A 12,789-nucleotide genomic window follows, 5' to 3' on the forward strand; every position below is an offset into this window, starting at 1 on the left:
TTATTAAAGGAAATAACACTTATTTCAAAAAGCTTTTTTTTTCAATTTACCTCATGCATTGGACCTAGTTGTTTATAACCAAAGTTACATGTTACTGTAGTTCTGGACTCCAAGAACAGGATGCCATTTTTATGGGTGAGTAAATGATAAAATTGTAATGGGTCTTGTAAACCTCGGGGCAACATTTTTGTTCTTTGGGAACGCAATGTTGTCCGGATATAGATTGCCCGTCAGTTGGTTTACATTTTATAAGCATATCGCCACAACATTCGGAACACCTCCCCCTAACTCGGTAGAGGGCGCTGTTGGTTTCCGTTGTGGTTTTGTTTGACAGAAAGTGGACAAGATGTATCAAATCAATTCACGTAAATGATCGGCTATATAATAATCAGCTCTAGCAGATATATTTGTCACGACCAGACAAAATGGCAAAAGGTTAATGTTTTTTAAAACTCAGATATCGCGAAATTTTGCTTCTGTTCTGTTGCTTAACGCAGGGCTTGATTAACCTATCCAACCAACTGTCAATCGTTATTCTTCATGCAATTGCCTGCTCATCCCCTTTCCCCCGGTCAAAATATCGGTGATCGCCAATAGCAAGGAAAAAAGAGTCAAAACGACAAATGATTTCTTTTCCTGTGGAAGAAAAAAATCTGGGTGTTGAAAGTGAGTCGGTAAATTAGAGTCAATATAGGAATAAGAATGAGAACCCAGAAGATGAAAAATCACAGTCGATGAAGATAAAGCAGATGTACTTTGTAAGTTTTTCAGTAATGTTTTTGTGAAGGAAGAGGAGGAGGAAGTCACACCACGCTTGTATCAATTAGAGGTTAATGAAGATATGACAGTCTGGACTGTAAAGAAGAGGTTGTTTCAGAACTACTGAAGGCCCTCAAACCAGAAAAATCTCCGGTACTGGATGATCTCCATCGTTTAGACCATAACAAGTCCACTGACAAAACTCTTTATCCAATCATTAGCAACAGGAAGTCTACCAGATGACTGGGAAAGGGCCCAGGTTTGTGCTATCTTCAAGAAGGGAGACAAATGTGCAGCTGGAAACTATTGTCCCATTAGCTTAACATTGGTCATAAGCAAAATCCTGGAATCACATCTATAAGTCCATGAAAAACAACAATTACTTCTGGACCAAGCAGTATGGCATCTTATCTGGGGGTCAACATCCTTTCAACTCTTAGAAGTATTAGATAAATTGACAGAGGCGTTAGATTAAGGGGAGTATATAGATTGTATATACATGGGCTACAAAAAGGCATTTGATACCGTTCCACACAACTGCCTAATAAGTATATATTCTTATAACTTTTCAGAACAAATAATTGCATGGATAAAAGGTTTTTTCAAAAGGTCAGTTACAGAAAGTTAAGTAGATGGTGTGGACTCCTAATGGACCAATGTTACATCAGGAATCCCCCAAGGAACAGTTCATGAACCTCTGCTATTTCTTTTGTTTGTTAACAATCTTCCAGGCTCCATCCAGTCAGAAATGTACCTTTTTTTTTGGAGATAACACCAAGATTTTCAAAATTGTAAAAACCAGGGAAGATAGTGAATGCCTCCAAAAAGATCTAGATACAATGTTTATATGGAGCGACACATGGCTCCTTAAAATGCACCCAGACAAATGCAAACACATGAGATTGGGCAATGAGTCTGCTCGAGGACAGGAATCCTTTGGCTCAACATATCACCTCAATTGGACACACTTACAGTAACTCATGAGAATTTATACAAATGCCTAGTATGCTCACCCCTAGATTACGCCAAATAAGAAAAAAGCACATCTATAAAAAAGAGGGAGTGCAAAGAAGGGAAACCAAGAGCCTTCCAGGCATAAGTAACCTAAGCTACAGCCAGAGACTGGAGAGACTAAATCTACCAACATTAGCCTTTTGAAGAGTAAGACGAGATATGATTGAACTTTAGAAAAACTATTAAAGGAGTATACAACCAGGAATGCTGAAATTCAGTAATGTTGTGGGATAACGCTGCTCAACGACATAGTCGTCGGGTAAACTCAAGAACAATATATCCAAAGCATTCTTCAACCATGTTAAGGAAAAAAAGATTTTCAATTAGATCGGCAACCATTTTGGAATAAATTACCTGACCATGTCATTTAAGCAAGTAATATTAACAAATTTAAAAATGAAGTAGACAAACACAGGGAAAACCAAGACCTGTCCTTTAATTACAGAGCTGCAATCACATAATTTCCAAAAAGTATAAATGATGTACATTTGCAAGAGGTCTATGTAAAATAACTGTAATATTTTCAATATTTTGTATATGTTTTTTTAGTCTGGTATAGAGGACTTGCATATAAGTCCTGAACAAGAAATAAACTTATCTTATAATAAGAGGGAACATTCAGTCTGAAAGGAAATAGAAATATTGAGGGGCCAGTTTCATTTAATTATCACTGCAATATATATTTTTAATAGATTTGGACCCTTTCAGCTGGGAACAAAACTTTGTGAACTTTCTGACATGAAAGATCACCTGGAGTGCATTAGGATGCTAAAAATGTAACAGATACAAAAAAAAACATTTACCGATCTCTTGATGATTAAATTTTCTTACTGTCAGCATTTTCTGCATGAAGGGTATATCCAGATCATTAAATTGTGTTCATAGTGTTTACGATGTGTCTGAAGCTCCAGTTATTCTACATCTGATAACCAATCGAGAATAGCTTTTTCTGGGGTCGGAACAATTTAGCAAAATATATTTTTCTTAGGGTGAATGTTATGAATTCATGCATGATTGATCATTGTGATCCTAAGTGCATACAAACACTTACCCAAATGTTTGTTCATGTTCTAGCTCATCTTCTTACATGACATCTTTGTCCTTTATATCGTCGGTTGATGACTTCAGATCTACATGCATATAGTTGAATATGGAAATATTTTACAATGAAAGTTCAGATGCTGTAAAAAGACATCTTGTTTACATACTGTTCATGTAAATTATTCGTTTTTGTTTGCCTTAGATGGAAATATTCTACTGGACATAAGATAATATATAGAATGATAGTGAATGTTTATTTCAGCAAAATATCTCAGGAATTTATGAGATGATAAAAATTAATGTCTTTACATAATTTCTTTATCTCTGTTGCAGCTTGGCGAGGATGTAAGCCTCAAAGCAAGGAATTTTCTAGCTCTGAGCAACACCTGAACATTGGCAAAAACCCAAGCAAGGAAATATTTCTTTACACACAAATGAGACAGTATGGCAACCAAAAGAAAAGAGCACAAACAGTTGTGAATGATTATATTGCTAGAGCTTTGCCGAGTTTGCTGATAGAAAAAGAGTACGATCTAGGTGATATAAACAAGGTTTTTTCTTCTCACTGGCTGAATGAAAGACAGGTTGCCTTTGGCACAAAATGCAATAAAGTAAGTATTTTAGAGATTTTTAAAATGACATGATGATGTTTCAGGTTCAGATGTTCTTGATGTACACATATCCTCTGTGGTCCTGATTTTACTTGGGATAAGGGAGTGATGACTTTCAATCTGTGCTGTAATTTTATTATGTTTTTATACAGCCCTAAAAAAGCCTATTTCCTTAAGTCAAAATATGTGTTATTTTCCGAATATGATACAAAATCTGAAAATAATGGGCCCAAAAGGCTAAGTGAGCTTATGCGGTGGTGCAGTGTCCATAGTCCATCTGTTGTCTATCTATCTGACGTCAACTTTTCTATTTAAATGACTTCTTCTTAATAACCATTGAATAACAATGGTGTACGAGTTAATGTATTTATGATAAACATTGATTCCATTTTTCATGAACATCGAATATGAGGTGAGTGATGCAGGCCTATTGGGGCCTCTTGTCCCATCCCAATTTATAAAGGATACATAAGGAGAATTGGGGAGAAGGGAGTGGGGGGGGTGGGGGAGGGGGCACACATGAGTCTGTCTTCTTTCTATCAACACAATTAATGGTGATACAAATAACCATGTTGTTTCCTCACTATTCTACTCTTCAATTTTCAGTTGATGGTGTTGGATTCTTCGACAGGAAAACTTTTTCAAATTCCATCCATAAAAAGCAGCGATGATAGTTATCCTGCAGAGTGTCCTTGCGGAATACACAGCATTGCTTTAAACCCATCAGGGACATTGTTTGCCACTGGGGCTGAAAACACCAATGATCTGGCTATTTACCAACTTCCAACCTTTGACCCAGTGATGGTTGGGGAGGTTAGACTAATTCATTTTCTCATTATTATAATTAGCTTTCAGCTAGTACAAAGCTTCAGTTTAGTTAATGATACTTTGTTGAAGTTTTCATATTTATATATTTTATCTAGATAGTATGTTGTGGTCCTCAGGTATGATGTTCAGTAAGGTAGTCATTAGCGAGAGTTCCATGTCTGAAATGATCTAGGTTGTTCAATCAGGCAATTGTTAATCCCAGAAAACAAACAAATCCAAATACAGTGTAAGTAAAATATAGGTAGAGTATGGGCTGGGATGTATTAAGGCTGGGATGTTACCTGAAGTAAGTGTGCAGGTAAACACATGCACAATGACAAAATGAGGGTTATAAGAAAGCTGAGCAAACTTGTTGAGACTTCACTGTCTATCATTAGTGTCCATTGATAGATGACATAAAGATACACTTGAGTAGGCATGATTGAACATGACTTAACCATCTGACTTTGAATGAGTACACTCTTTTTCAAGTAACATAACATTGTTACATATACAATTGATTGACAAGGACATTTTTTCCAAACCTGTGATATTATGCAAATTATGGAAAAATGTAATATTTTTGCATACATTTATATCTTTAGTGTTGTATACCCAGGAATGTTTGTCATTAGCAGTGCCAGTCAGATATTGATTGTGATGTTATGACAAAGACATTACTTCATGAATTATTAAATGGCACAACAAAATGGCTTACTCTGTCATTTGATTTTGTCCTTCACATTTCAATTTTTATCATTTATTTAATCCTGTCAAAATTTAACTTTTTTGAGTTATGTTATGATTATAAGAAGTATTTTAAATTGATTTTCATTTCATGTATGAAATTTTATGAGTCTCATCAAGGATGTCAAAAGTGAAAACTTCCAAGACTTGTCTCATAATACAGCTGTATCTCATATGAAAAGTCATTTAAGATCGTGTCTATATCAATGAGCATGTTGTAGTATTATATATATATGTCTTATTCATGGGTTACATACTGAAGCTTTCTTCTCAATTTCAGAAAGGTCATACAGATTGGATATTTGATATTTCCTGGATAGACGATGAATTTCTGGTGACAGGTAAGTCATTAGACAAAATGTTATGTAATTAAGATACAGAAAAATGATACATCTGTTAGTTTTATATAGTAAGGACTTTTCCAGTAAACATCTATACCTCCCAAGGACTCCATGTTTTCCTTTGGGGTACTGCTGATAGAATTCATTCAATAATTTGTTTAGAAATAATAGGTGGCAGACTGAACCATGAACAACAGTAATTTATTTTGGAGTTCTTGGGCCAAATTGATGTTTTACTCAAACAGTCCTAACAGCTTTGCTTTTTGGATTGTATGTACAGTCTGTGAATAAATTAATTTTTTTATTACAATTTCTGATTTGTTTACAAGGCTCTCGAGACAGTCGACTGTGTCTGTGGCGAGTGGACAATGATGACATTGATCAGACCTCTCGGTTACAAAGTCTACAGGTGCCAGAGTATGCCATCAAGGGTCCAGAGGCTGTGGAGTACTGTGACAAGGCTAATAAAGTTCGAGCATTATGCTACAACGATCAGAGAAAGGTGGAAAAAATTTTAAAAATAGAATTTCTTGTCATCACACTAATATCACATTTTGAAATTACTTTTATGAAACTTTGTATGTTTTTATCGGCTTATATCAGACAATTTCTATCAATTGTCAGTTAAAGTTAAGGAATTTCTTACTTAGTTTCACTCCTTGTCATCACGTTTCACTCCTTGTCATCACGTTTCACTCCTTGTCATCACGTTTCACTCCTTGTCGTCACGTTTCACTCCTTGTCATCACGTTTCACTCCTTGTCGTCACGTTTCACTCCTTGTCATCACGTTTCACTCCTTGTCATCACGTTTCACTCCTTGTCGTCACGTTTCACTCCTTGTCATCACGTTTCACTCCTTGTCGTCACGTTTCACTCCTTGTCGTCACGTTTCACTCCTTGTCGTCACGTTTCACTCCTTGTCGTCTCTCTAGTTTCCCTATTTGTTGGCAGCTTTTACAAAAGAAAATTTACATACATGTAGCTCATACCACTGGGCATAAACAACATTAAGATATCATTAGGTTAAGATCAGGGTGATTTTTGCTGACAGTGCGTAAATGCATTATTCTGAACATGCTTGCTTTCATTAGCTATGTCCTCGCTTAGAAATTTTTTGGGAGATTGTAAATTACATGTTTTCCAATTGGTCACTATGGAAACCGAATAAGAGTCTCCTGATTGGTTTAGTAATTTCTATCACATTTAGGTACTGATTGTCCTTGTCGGTTTACTTTAATACTATAGATACTGAGTGAGCTTCTTATTCAAGTCTTTACAAATGGACTAACATGAAATGTTTCAGGGTGCATTCAGGCCCTGGAAACTTAGCATTGTCTTGAAAAGTGAAAAAGCTTTACAAAGCCTTCAATTTCATGAAGAGGCCTTGTCTTGAAAATGGTGAAAAGGTCTTATCAGGCCTTTAATTTCATGAAGATGTCTTGAATTAAGGATAAGGAGTCTGGAATTTGGTGGAATATATATTAAACATAGATGCCGTATTTGTTTATACTACAAATTTATGCGTACTCCAACAGTAACAGCGACATTTGCTTATTATATTATTTACATTTCCAGTGTTTATACTCGATTTGGCCTTACAAACAAAACTGATGTTGACAATTAAGTACACTTTAAGTCCGACAACAATTAATTACCACCAAAATGTATTCAGCTCTAATTTGCTATTTGATCAGTTGTCGAGCTGATCCATCAGAGCATATATCATCCCCTGAATGACACTTCTTTTTCTTTTAAGTAATGTAAATAATAAATAAGTGTTACAATTTTGTTTTTTGTGTTTTCTGGTATGTTAACTGCATCTTTTTTTTTTACAGATATTTCAATATAATACACTCACAAATGTCATTTAAAACATTTATAAAACATTGCAGTTTACATGCCAGTAAACAACAACAAAAAAAAAAGATAAAAAATGATTATTTCTTGATTTGTTGAAATTTCAATATTTTCAGATTTTGATCAATTTGATCTGGAAATTTTTTTAACACAGCAAACACTTCTGGTCCTTCCTTAACCATAATTTATGACAAAGGGGGCATTTCAAAATTTTGCAATTTTTGCACTAATTGTTATTATATCAACGACATAAAGGAAATGGAATTTGCACAATCATACATGCATTGACAGTGATCTGCTTTCACTTCTGTTAGATCCACTTGTACATCATGATTGTGTAATGGTTTCAGGAGTTAGCTGTCCTTTCTCTGAATGCTTACTTTTACCTCTGGGATGTCGAGACGTTCACAGCTGTAAGTATTCTTGAAATAGGTCTGTGATAATGTTATCCAAGACCTTCAGAACTTATAGTTGACTGTGACATAAATTATGATACCTATATAGCATTGTTAAATTTTATCATTTTTGTAGAGTTTTCTTTTTTTTTCTAACTAAAAATCATTCAAGACTTCTGTGCAGTCCTGATATGTTAGAGATAAATGTTTTAAACTCAGTTTAGCAAGAGTTCATGAAATACACATGTTAACAATTTATGAACTGACATTTTGCAGAAGACCTATAGACGACTCTTTCATACAAAGGAAAATGTGTGTATGTGTGTCTCAAAGGAAAAAACATTATATGCTGTTGGTTCACAGTCTCACATCAACCTTGTTGACCCTCGCTGCCCTAACACCCTTACAACCATAATCTCTCGTTATCGTGGTGGAGGTTGGTATATTTTACAATCTTCAAGATTTAATGGGCTCTGTTAACTTGATTACCGGTAAGTTATTGTATGCTCAGATTTTTCATCCTCTTCACAACTGAACATTTGTTGCTCATGATTGAACATTTGAAACATGCTGTCAGTGCCTACAAGGTGTCATAAGTACTGAATTCATAGTCTAATTAGAAAGACTAGATCATTACCTGGTAGCTGAAAGGATCATTCTCGGCAGATCCTCATGTTCAAGGTTAGAACGAGGTTTTCAAAGTTCGTACTTTATTTTGATAGTTGAGATATCATGAATCCTTTTCATTTTCAAAAATGTACGGTGATGAAATCAGCTGCTTGAATTTGTCTCATTATTACTCAACAGGGGTACGATCTGTGAGTTTCCGAGATGATGTTCTGACAATAGGAACAGGTGTCGGCAATATTCTATTTTTTGACACCAAAGCTGGGAAATACTTGGAGTGTGGTTGTGGCCATCCACTTACAATGACAGTAGGGGATGGCTTCTTGGTATGTTTCATCTAATGTGATAAAATTTTATTTTTTTCATTTGTACTGGAGTCAAATTATCGATTTATTTAATCAGTCCTTTATGATAGATCTTTCTCTTTGTACTACCAGACCTCTTTATTGTTATCATTCCAGAATATACTGATAAAAAAAAGGTTTAAGATTTTAACTACATGTATAAATTTTTGCAAAATGTTTTACACAGTTTTTATCTTTTCATTTTATAGTCTAGAGATGAGAACTACAGAGAATTTTTTATGGACAACAGTTATCCTAACGCCATCTACACACACCAGTTTGACAGTACAGGGACACGATTATTTGCAGCTGGTGGACCTCTACCAGCTGGACTGTGGGGTAACTACGCTGGTCTCTGGCATTGATATTACTCTTCATAGGACTCTGCAGCGAACATGTGATAGAGACATTGAAGATATAAAACATAGAATATCTAAAGCAATTAGACTAGATCTCATCAACTTATCAAACATGTTGGATAAGTCAATATTAATACTGTCATTACATGAACTCGCCAATAAGCCCAGGGATTGAAACTTTTTCTCTGACTCAACATATTCCTTAATTGTTGACAGTGAAAAAATAATAAAAGTTGATATGTCCACAACACTGTAATAATGCTGTGGGTTTATTATCAGACACAGCCTCTTAACAAATACTTATGGTACTCTACCTTAGTCAATATTTTTTGGTTTCATGTAACTAGAATAAGTTAATTCCACAATTAAATTATAGGCGATAGCTTAAATAACAATTGTTTGGCAGTTTAAAATTTGTATTAATTTACTTAATTAAATGTAATTTTGAAACTGTACACACAATCAAGTCAATTTTTTGGAATCAGTTATTTCTTTTAGAATATTTTCAGTTGTATATTATTAACTGGAACCGCTGAATGTGTAGGAATATTACAAGAAGTGATAGCAGACAAAGGTTCCCTCCTCTTATCACAAGATGAAAATTGAAAATATTGAACTGCTTTTAATTGGTGATTATGGCTTGATGAATGCCAACCGTATAAGACAAATTCAAAATGAAGTACAAGTTCATTATACAAGCTCTAAATTAATTTTAGGAATAAGATCTAAAATGTTTGGTTTTTTACTCTAACAATTCCTGCTTTGTAACTTGGACAGCATTTTCACAGTTAAATAAATAAGATTTAACCCATATTTTGATATGATAGAAATTATTAGCTTAATGACCACGTCTCCTCAAACCTTTCATAGTAGATATTATTAAAAAAACCAATGGTAATTTTACACAAATTAATGATGAAAGTTTTCATTGTATATTTAAACAAACTATTGGTGTTGAAAGTTTTAGGTGTAAAAAGGACACAAACAGAACACAAGCTGCTGATTGAAGGATAGGAAAAATGATACTGAAATCATGAAATTACGTTTCAATCAAAAGAAATTTGAGTTTAGCATACAACAAGCATGAATATACAGCTATTGTGACCAAGGAAAAGAGGAGCTTTCATTGGTAATCTTATCAAATAGTGCTTACCATAACAGCAGTATGATACTCTTTGAAGAAATCTTGTTGAATCTTGTCTTAAATTATTTATTGAATAATCATCATTTGAGACAAGCACATATACCTCACGGAAGTTTTGCTATACTAACCTTTTAAAAAGGTGCTTCACCGGATATGGTGACCTGTTCAGCGTTGGATACCAAACTGTTTGGGATTATTGCAATAGTAAACACTTCCAAGTTTTTTCTGATTTTTAATTTTTATTGATATTCATTCTCATAGTTGCTGTAATATTTTAAAAACTGTAAAGATCTGTGTTAGGGAGAAGAGATTTGCTTGTGTACTTCTGTTATATATAACAGGGATGTAGTTTAATGAATCTGGAGTTGGAAAACTAAAAACAAGTTTCCATTTTCTTCACAGTAAAAATATGATGACTGCTGTGTTTTTTTCTGTTTTGTTTTTTAGTATTTAGGAGGAATTTCCTTGGATTAACGATAAAAGTGCTTCAGTTGGAGCCAAAATTATTGAGTGATTGTCACATTAATTGAATGATATTAGACTTCTGGAATTGATTAATCACTGGTAGTACATGTAGGATATATCAGCATTGATGTATTCAATGAAATTGTCACCTTCATTTTCAAGCAAAATATTTGTTACCATTGAATGTAGCTATGAATTATAATTTATTTTTGGTTAAAAATAGTGTTTCCTGGTGGAAATTTATGTAAATGAGATTTTTAATTTGATTATAATTGTTTTTATATCATTTGTTTATGTGATAGACTGTATCACTGTAAAGGGCATTTATTGTGTGTCCAAAACAATATGATGGGTAGATTCAATATTTCTTATTTAAGAATTACAGGGACTGTCCCTGTTGTCTCATTACTCATTCAGGTAAAGTCGTAACATCTTTTCAAGAATTACATGTACAAAGGCAGTGCTGTCCATTTATAAATCCACAGATTCAATATTAGCTGGAACGATAAGGTTTTCCAGACAATATATCCCCAAAATTGTTTTGAAGGTGTGTGTAGTGGAGAGGGGTCAGTATTTTACTAGCATCAATTTTATCAATGTGTATATTTGATTAAGTTTTACCTTTGGAAAGTTCAATAATTTGATATTAAGTCAATAAAATTGAAATCAAATAATGAACTTTGTGTATAATTCTAATTGTAAAAATGATTGATATGTGTGTTAATATTAACACTTGTAAAAATTGAATTTTATTTGTATAAAACAATTTTTGTGTAGGATTAAGGCATGATTATGTAGTTACCAGTAATATGTAGATTGTTTATTGATTTTACAAAGTTGTTTGTTTTTTGTTCCTGTGCTGCTAACTACTGTTAGAAATATAACTTGTTGTCTCCCTTAAGGATGGTTTTCCCTAAGTGCAAGCTGAAAGCCCTACAAATTCTCACAACTTAGTATATATTTTAGCTTCTCCATCTAGTATTTTTGTTAAAAACAAATACCGTACTTCCCTACCATATACATATAACCCATCCTCAATACTCCAGGGGATACAATCACTTTCACTCTGTACCCCAGGATCATGTCATGGCAAAATTGAAGGCACTTGTTAAGTTTGATTTTGTGTGGGTCAAAAGGTTGATATTTTTTCTTGTGAGGGGATATTAAAAGATTTAATTATATTCTTGCAATAGTAAGATTTTAGTATCATTTGATTTAGGTAAAGGTACATTAGATGGATTACAATTAATGCTTTATTAAAACAATTCATTGATATACAAATTCATGGATTAATATTAGGCACGAAGTTCATGAAAATATATCCCCTACACAAATTTATGACTTTACAGTTTTGTTAAGAAGTTTGTGATCATTTTGACTTAATGCTATTTTCCTCAAAAGCTATAGGTCAATAATTTCCAGTTTGAAGATTTTTTCATGGTAATGGAATGCAATTATCTTTGAGTATCTGGATTATTGCCAACAAGGAGAAGAGAAATAACACTGTTGATGGAGAACATTACTGGGAATGGGGATACATATTACCCGAAAAGCAGTGGTATTTTGTATGTGTTAATACTGTAAAAAAATTCAAAATGAATAAGTATATGTGCAAATGTTCTCATATTGTAGAAAATTGCATTTTTAAATTTTAAAATAAATCCCTGCAATATGTATCAATTTTTTTATTTATATTTAAAAAATAATATCCAAGACGATTAGACTCTCTGGATGAGTCCTTTATATATAGAATACAAACAACAGAAGTAAAATTGTTTCTGGTTGTTATTCAAGTTTACAGAATATAGGGTTTCCTAAGACCGTACATCACCTCCTTCGAGCCGGAGAAGCCAGTGCTAGGACTAATGTCAATTAACTGGCTTAGTATATCAGGACAGACTAAGGCAAGACTTACCATCCGCTGTTAGCCAGGCAGCTGTAGCTAGGTTATGTGAGATCTTAACAGTCATATAATGGAGGAAGGATAGAGTGAGGCAAGACAGTCTGTCGGTGCTGTTAGCCTGCAGACTGTATAGCAAGGTCGTGTGAGATCTGGAGTTGTATAGTCAGACAGAGGAAGACCTGATTGAAACTGTTTTCAACTTATACATCACCCCATCACAAGTCTGGGCCCTTAAACATACACCAGGTGACCTGTTTGAATGAGATAGAATATTCTAGTCTTGCCTCGTCCAGCACGTCTCAAGTCGACACAGACCATGGTGCTGTCCCCTTGGTTAATGAGAAAATGGTGACATTATTTATTGCGAGTGTAT

At 34.0% G+C, this 12,789-nt stretch overlaps 1 protein-coding gene across 1 annotated transcript; it reads left to right on the plus strand.

The window, feature by feature from the left end:
- The first annotated feature begins 313 nt into the window (after nucleotides 1-313).
- Nucleotides 314-12,189, plus strand: LOC132547483 (DDB1- and CUL4-associated factor 12-like). The gene is made up of 9 exons (XM_060211238.1): nucleotides 314-435; nucleotides 3,148-3,425; nucleotides 4,032-4,238; nucleotides 5,260-5,320; nucleotides 5,650-5,822; nucleotides 7,530-7,592; nucleotides 7,851-8,010; nucleotides 8,382-8,527; nucleotides 8,755-12,189. The coding sequence occupies exons 1-9, from the start codon at nucleotides 426-428 to the stop codon at nucleotides 8,908-8,910; spliced, it is 1,254 nt and encodes a 417-aa protein (XP_060067221.1). The 5' UTR covers nucleotides 314-425; the 3' UTR covers nucleotides 8,911-12,189.
- Nucleotides 12,190-12,789: the final 600 nt, after the last annotated feature.

The sequence above is a fragment of the Ylistrum balloti genome, unplaced genomic scaffold (assembly GCF_031769215.1).
Source record: "Ylistrum balloti isolate Yb309-2 unplaced genomic scaffold, AGI_CSIRO_Ybal_v1 Utg369958, whole genome shotgun sequence".
NCBI classification, from domain to species: Eukaryota; Metazoa; Mollusca; class Bivalvia; order Pectinida; family Pectinidae; genus Ylistrum; species Ylistrum balloti.

Coding starts and splice junctions, on each gene's coding strand:
- LOC132547483 (XM_060211238.1), top strand. Junction 5,321..5,649: donor CGATGAATTTCTGGTGACAG/GTAAGTCATTAG, acceptor TTTGTTTACAAG/GCTCTCGAGACAGTCGACTG. Junction 8,528..8,754: donor CAGTAGGGGATGGCTTCTTG/GTATGTTTCATC, acceptor TTCATTTTATAG/TCTAGAGATGAGAACTACAG.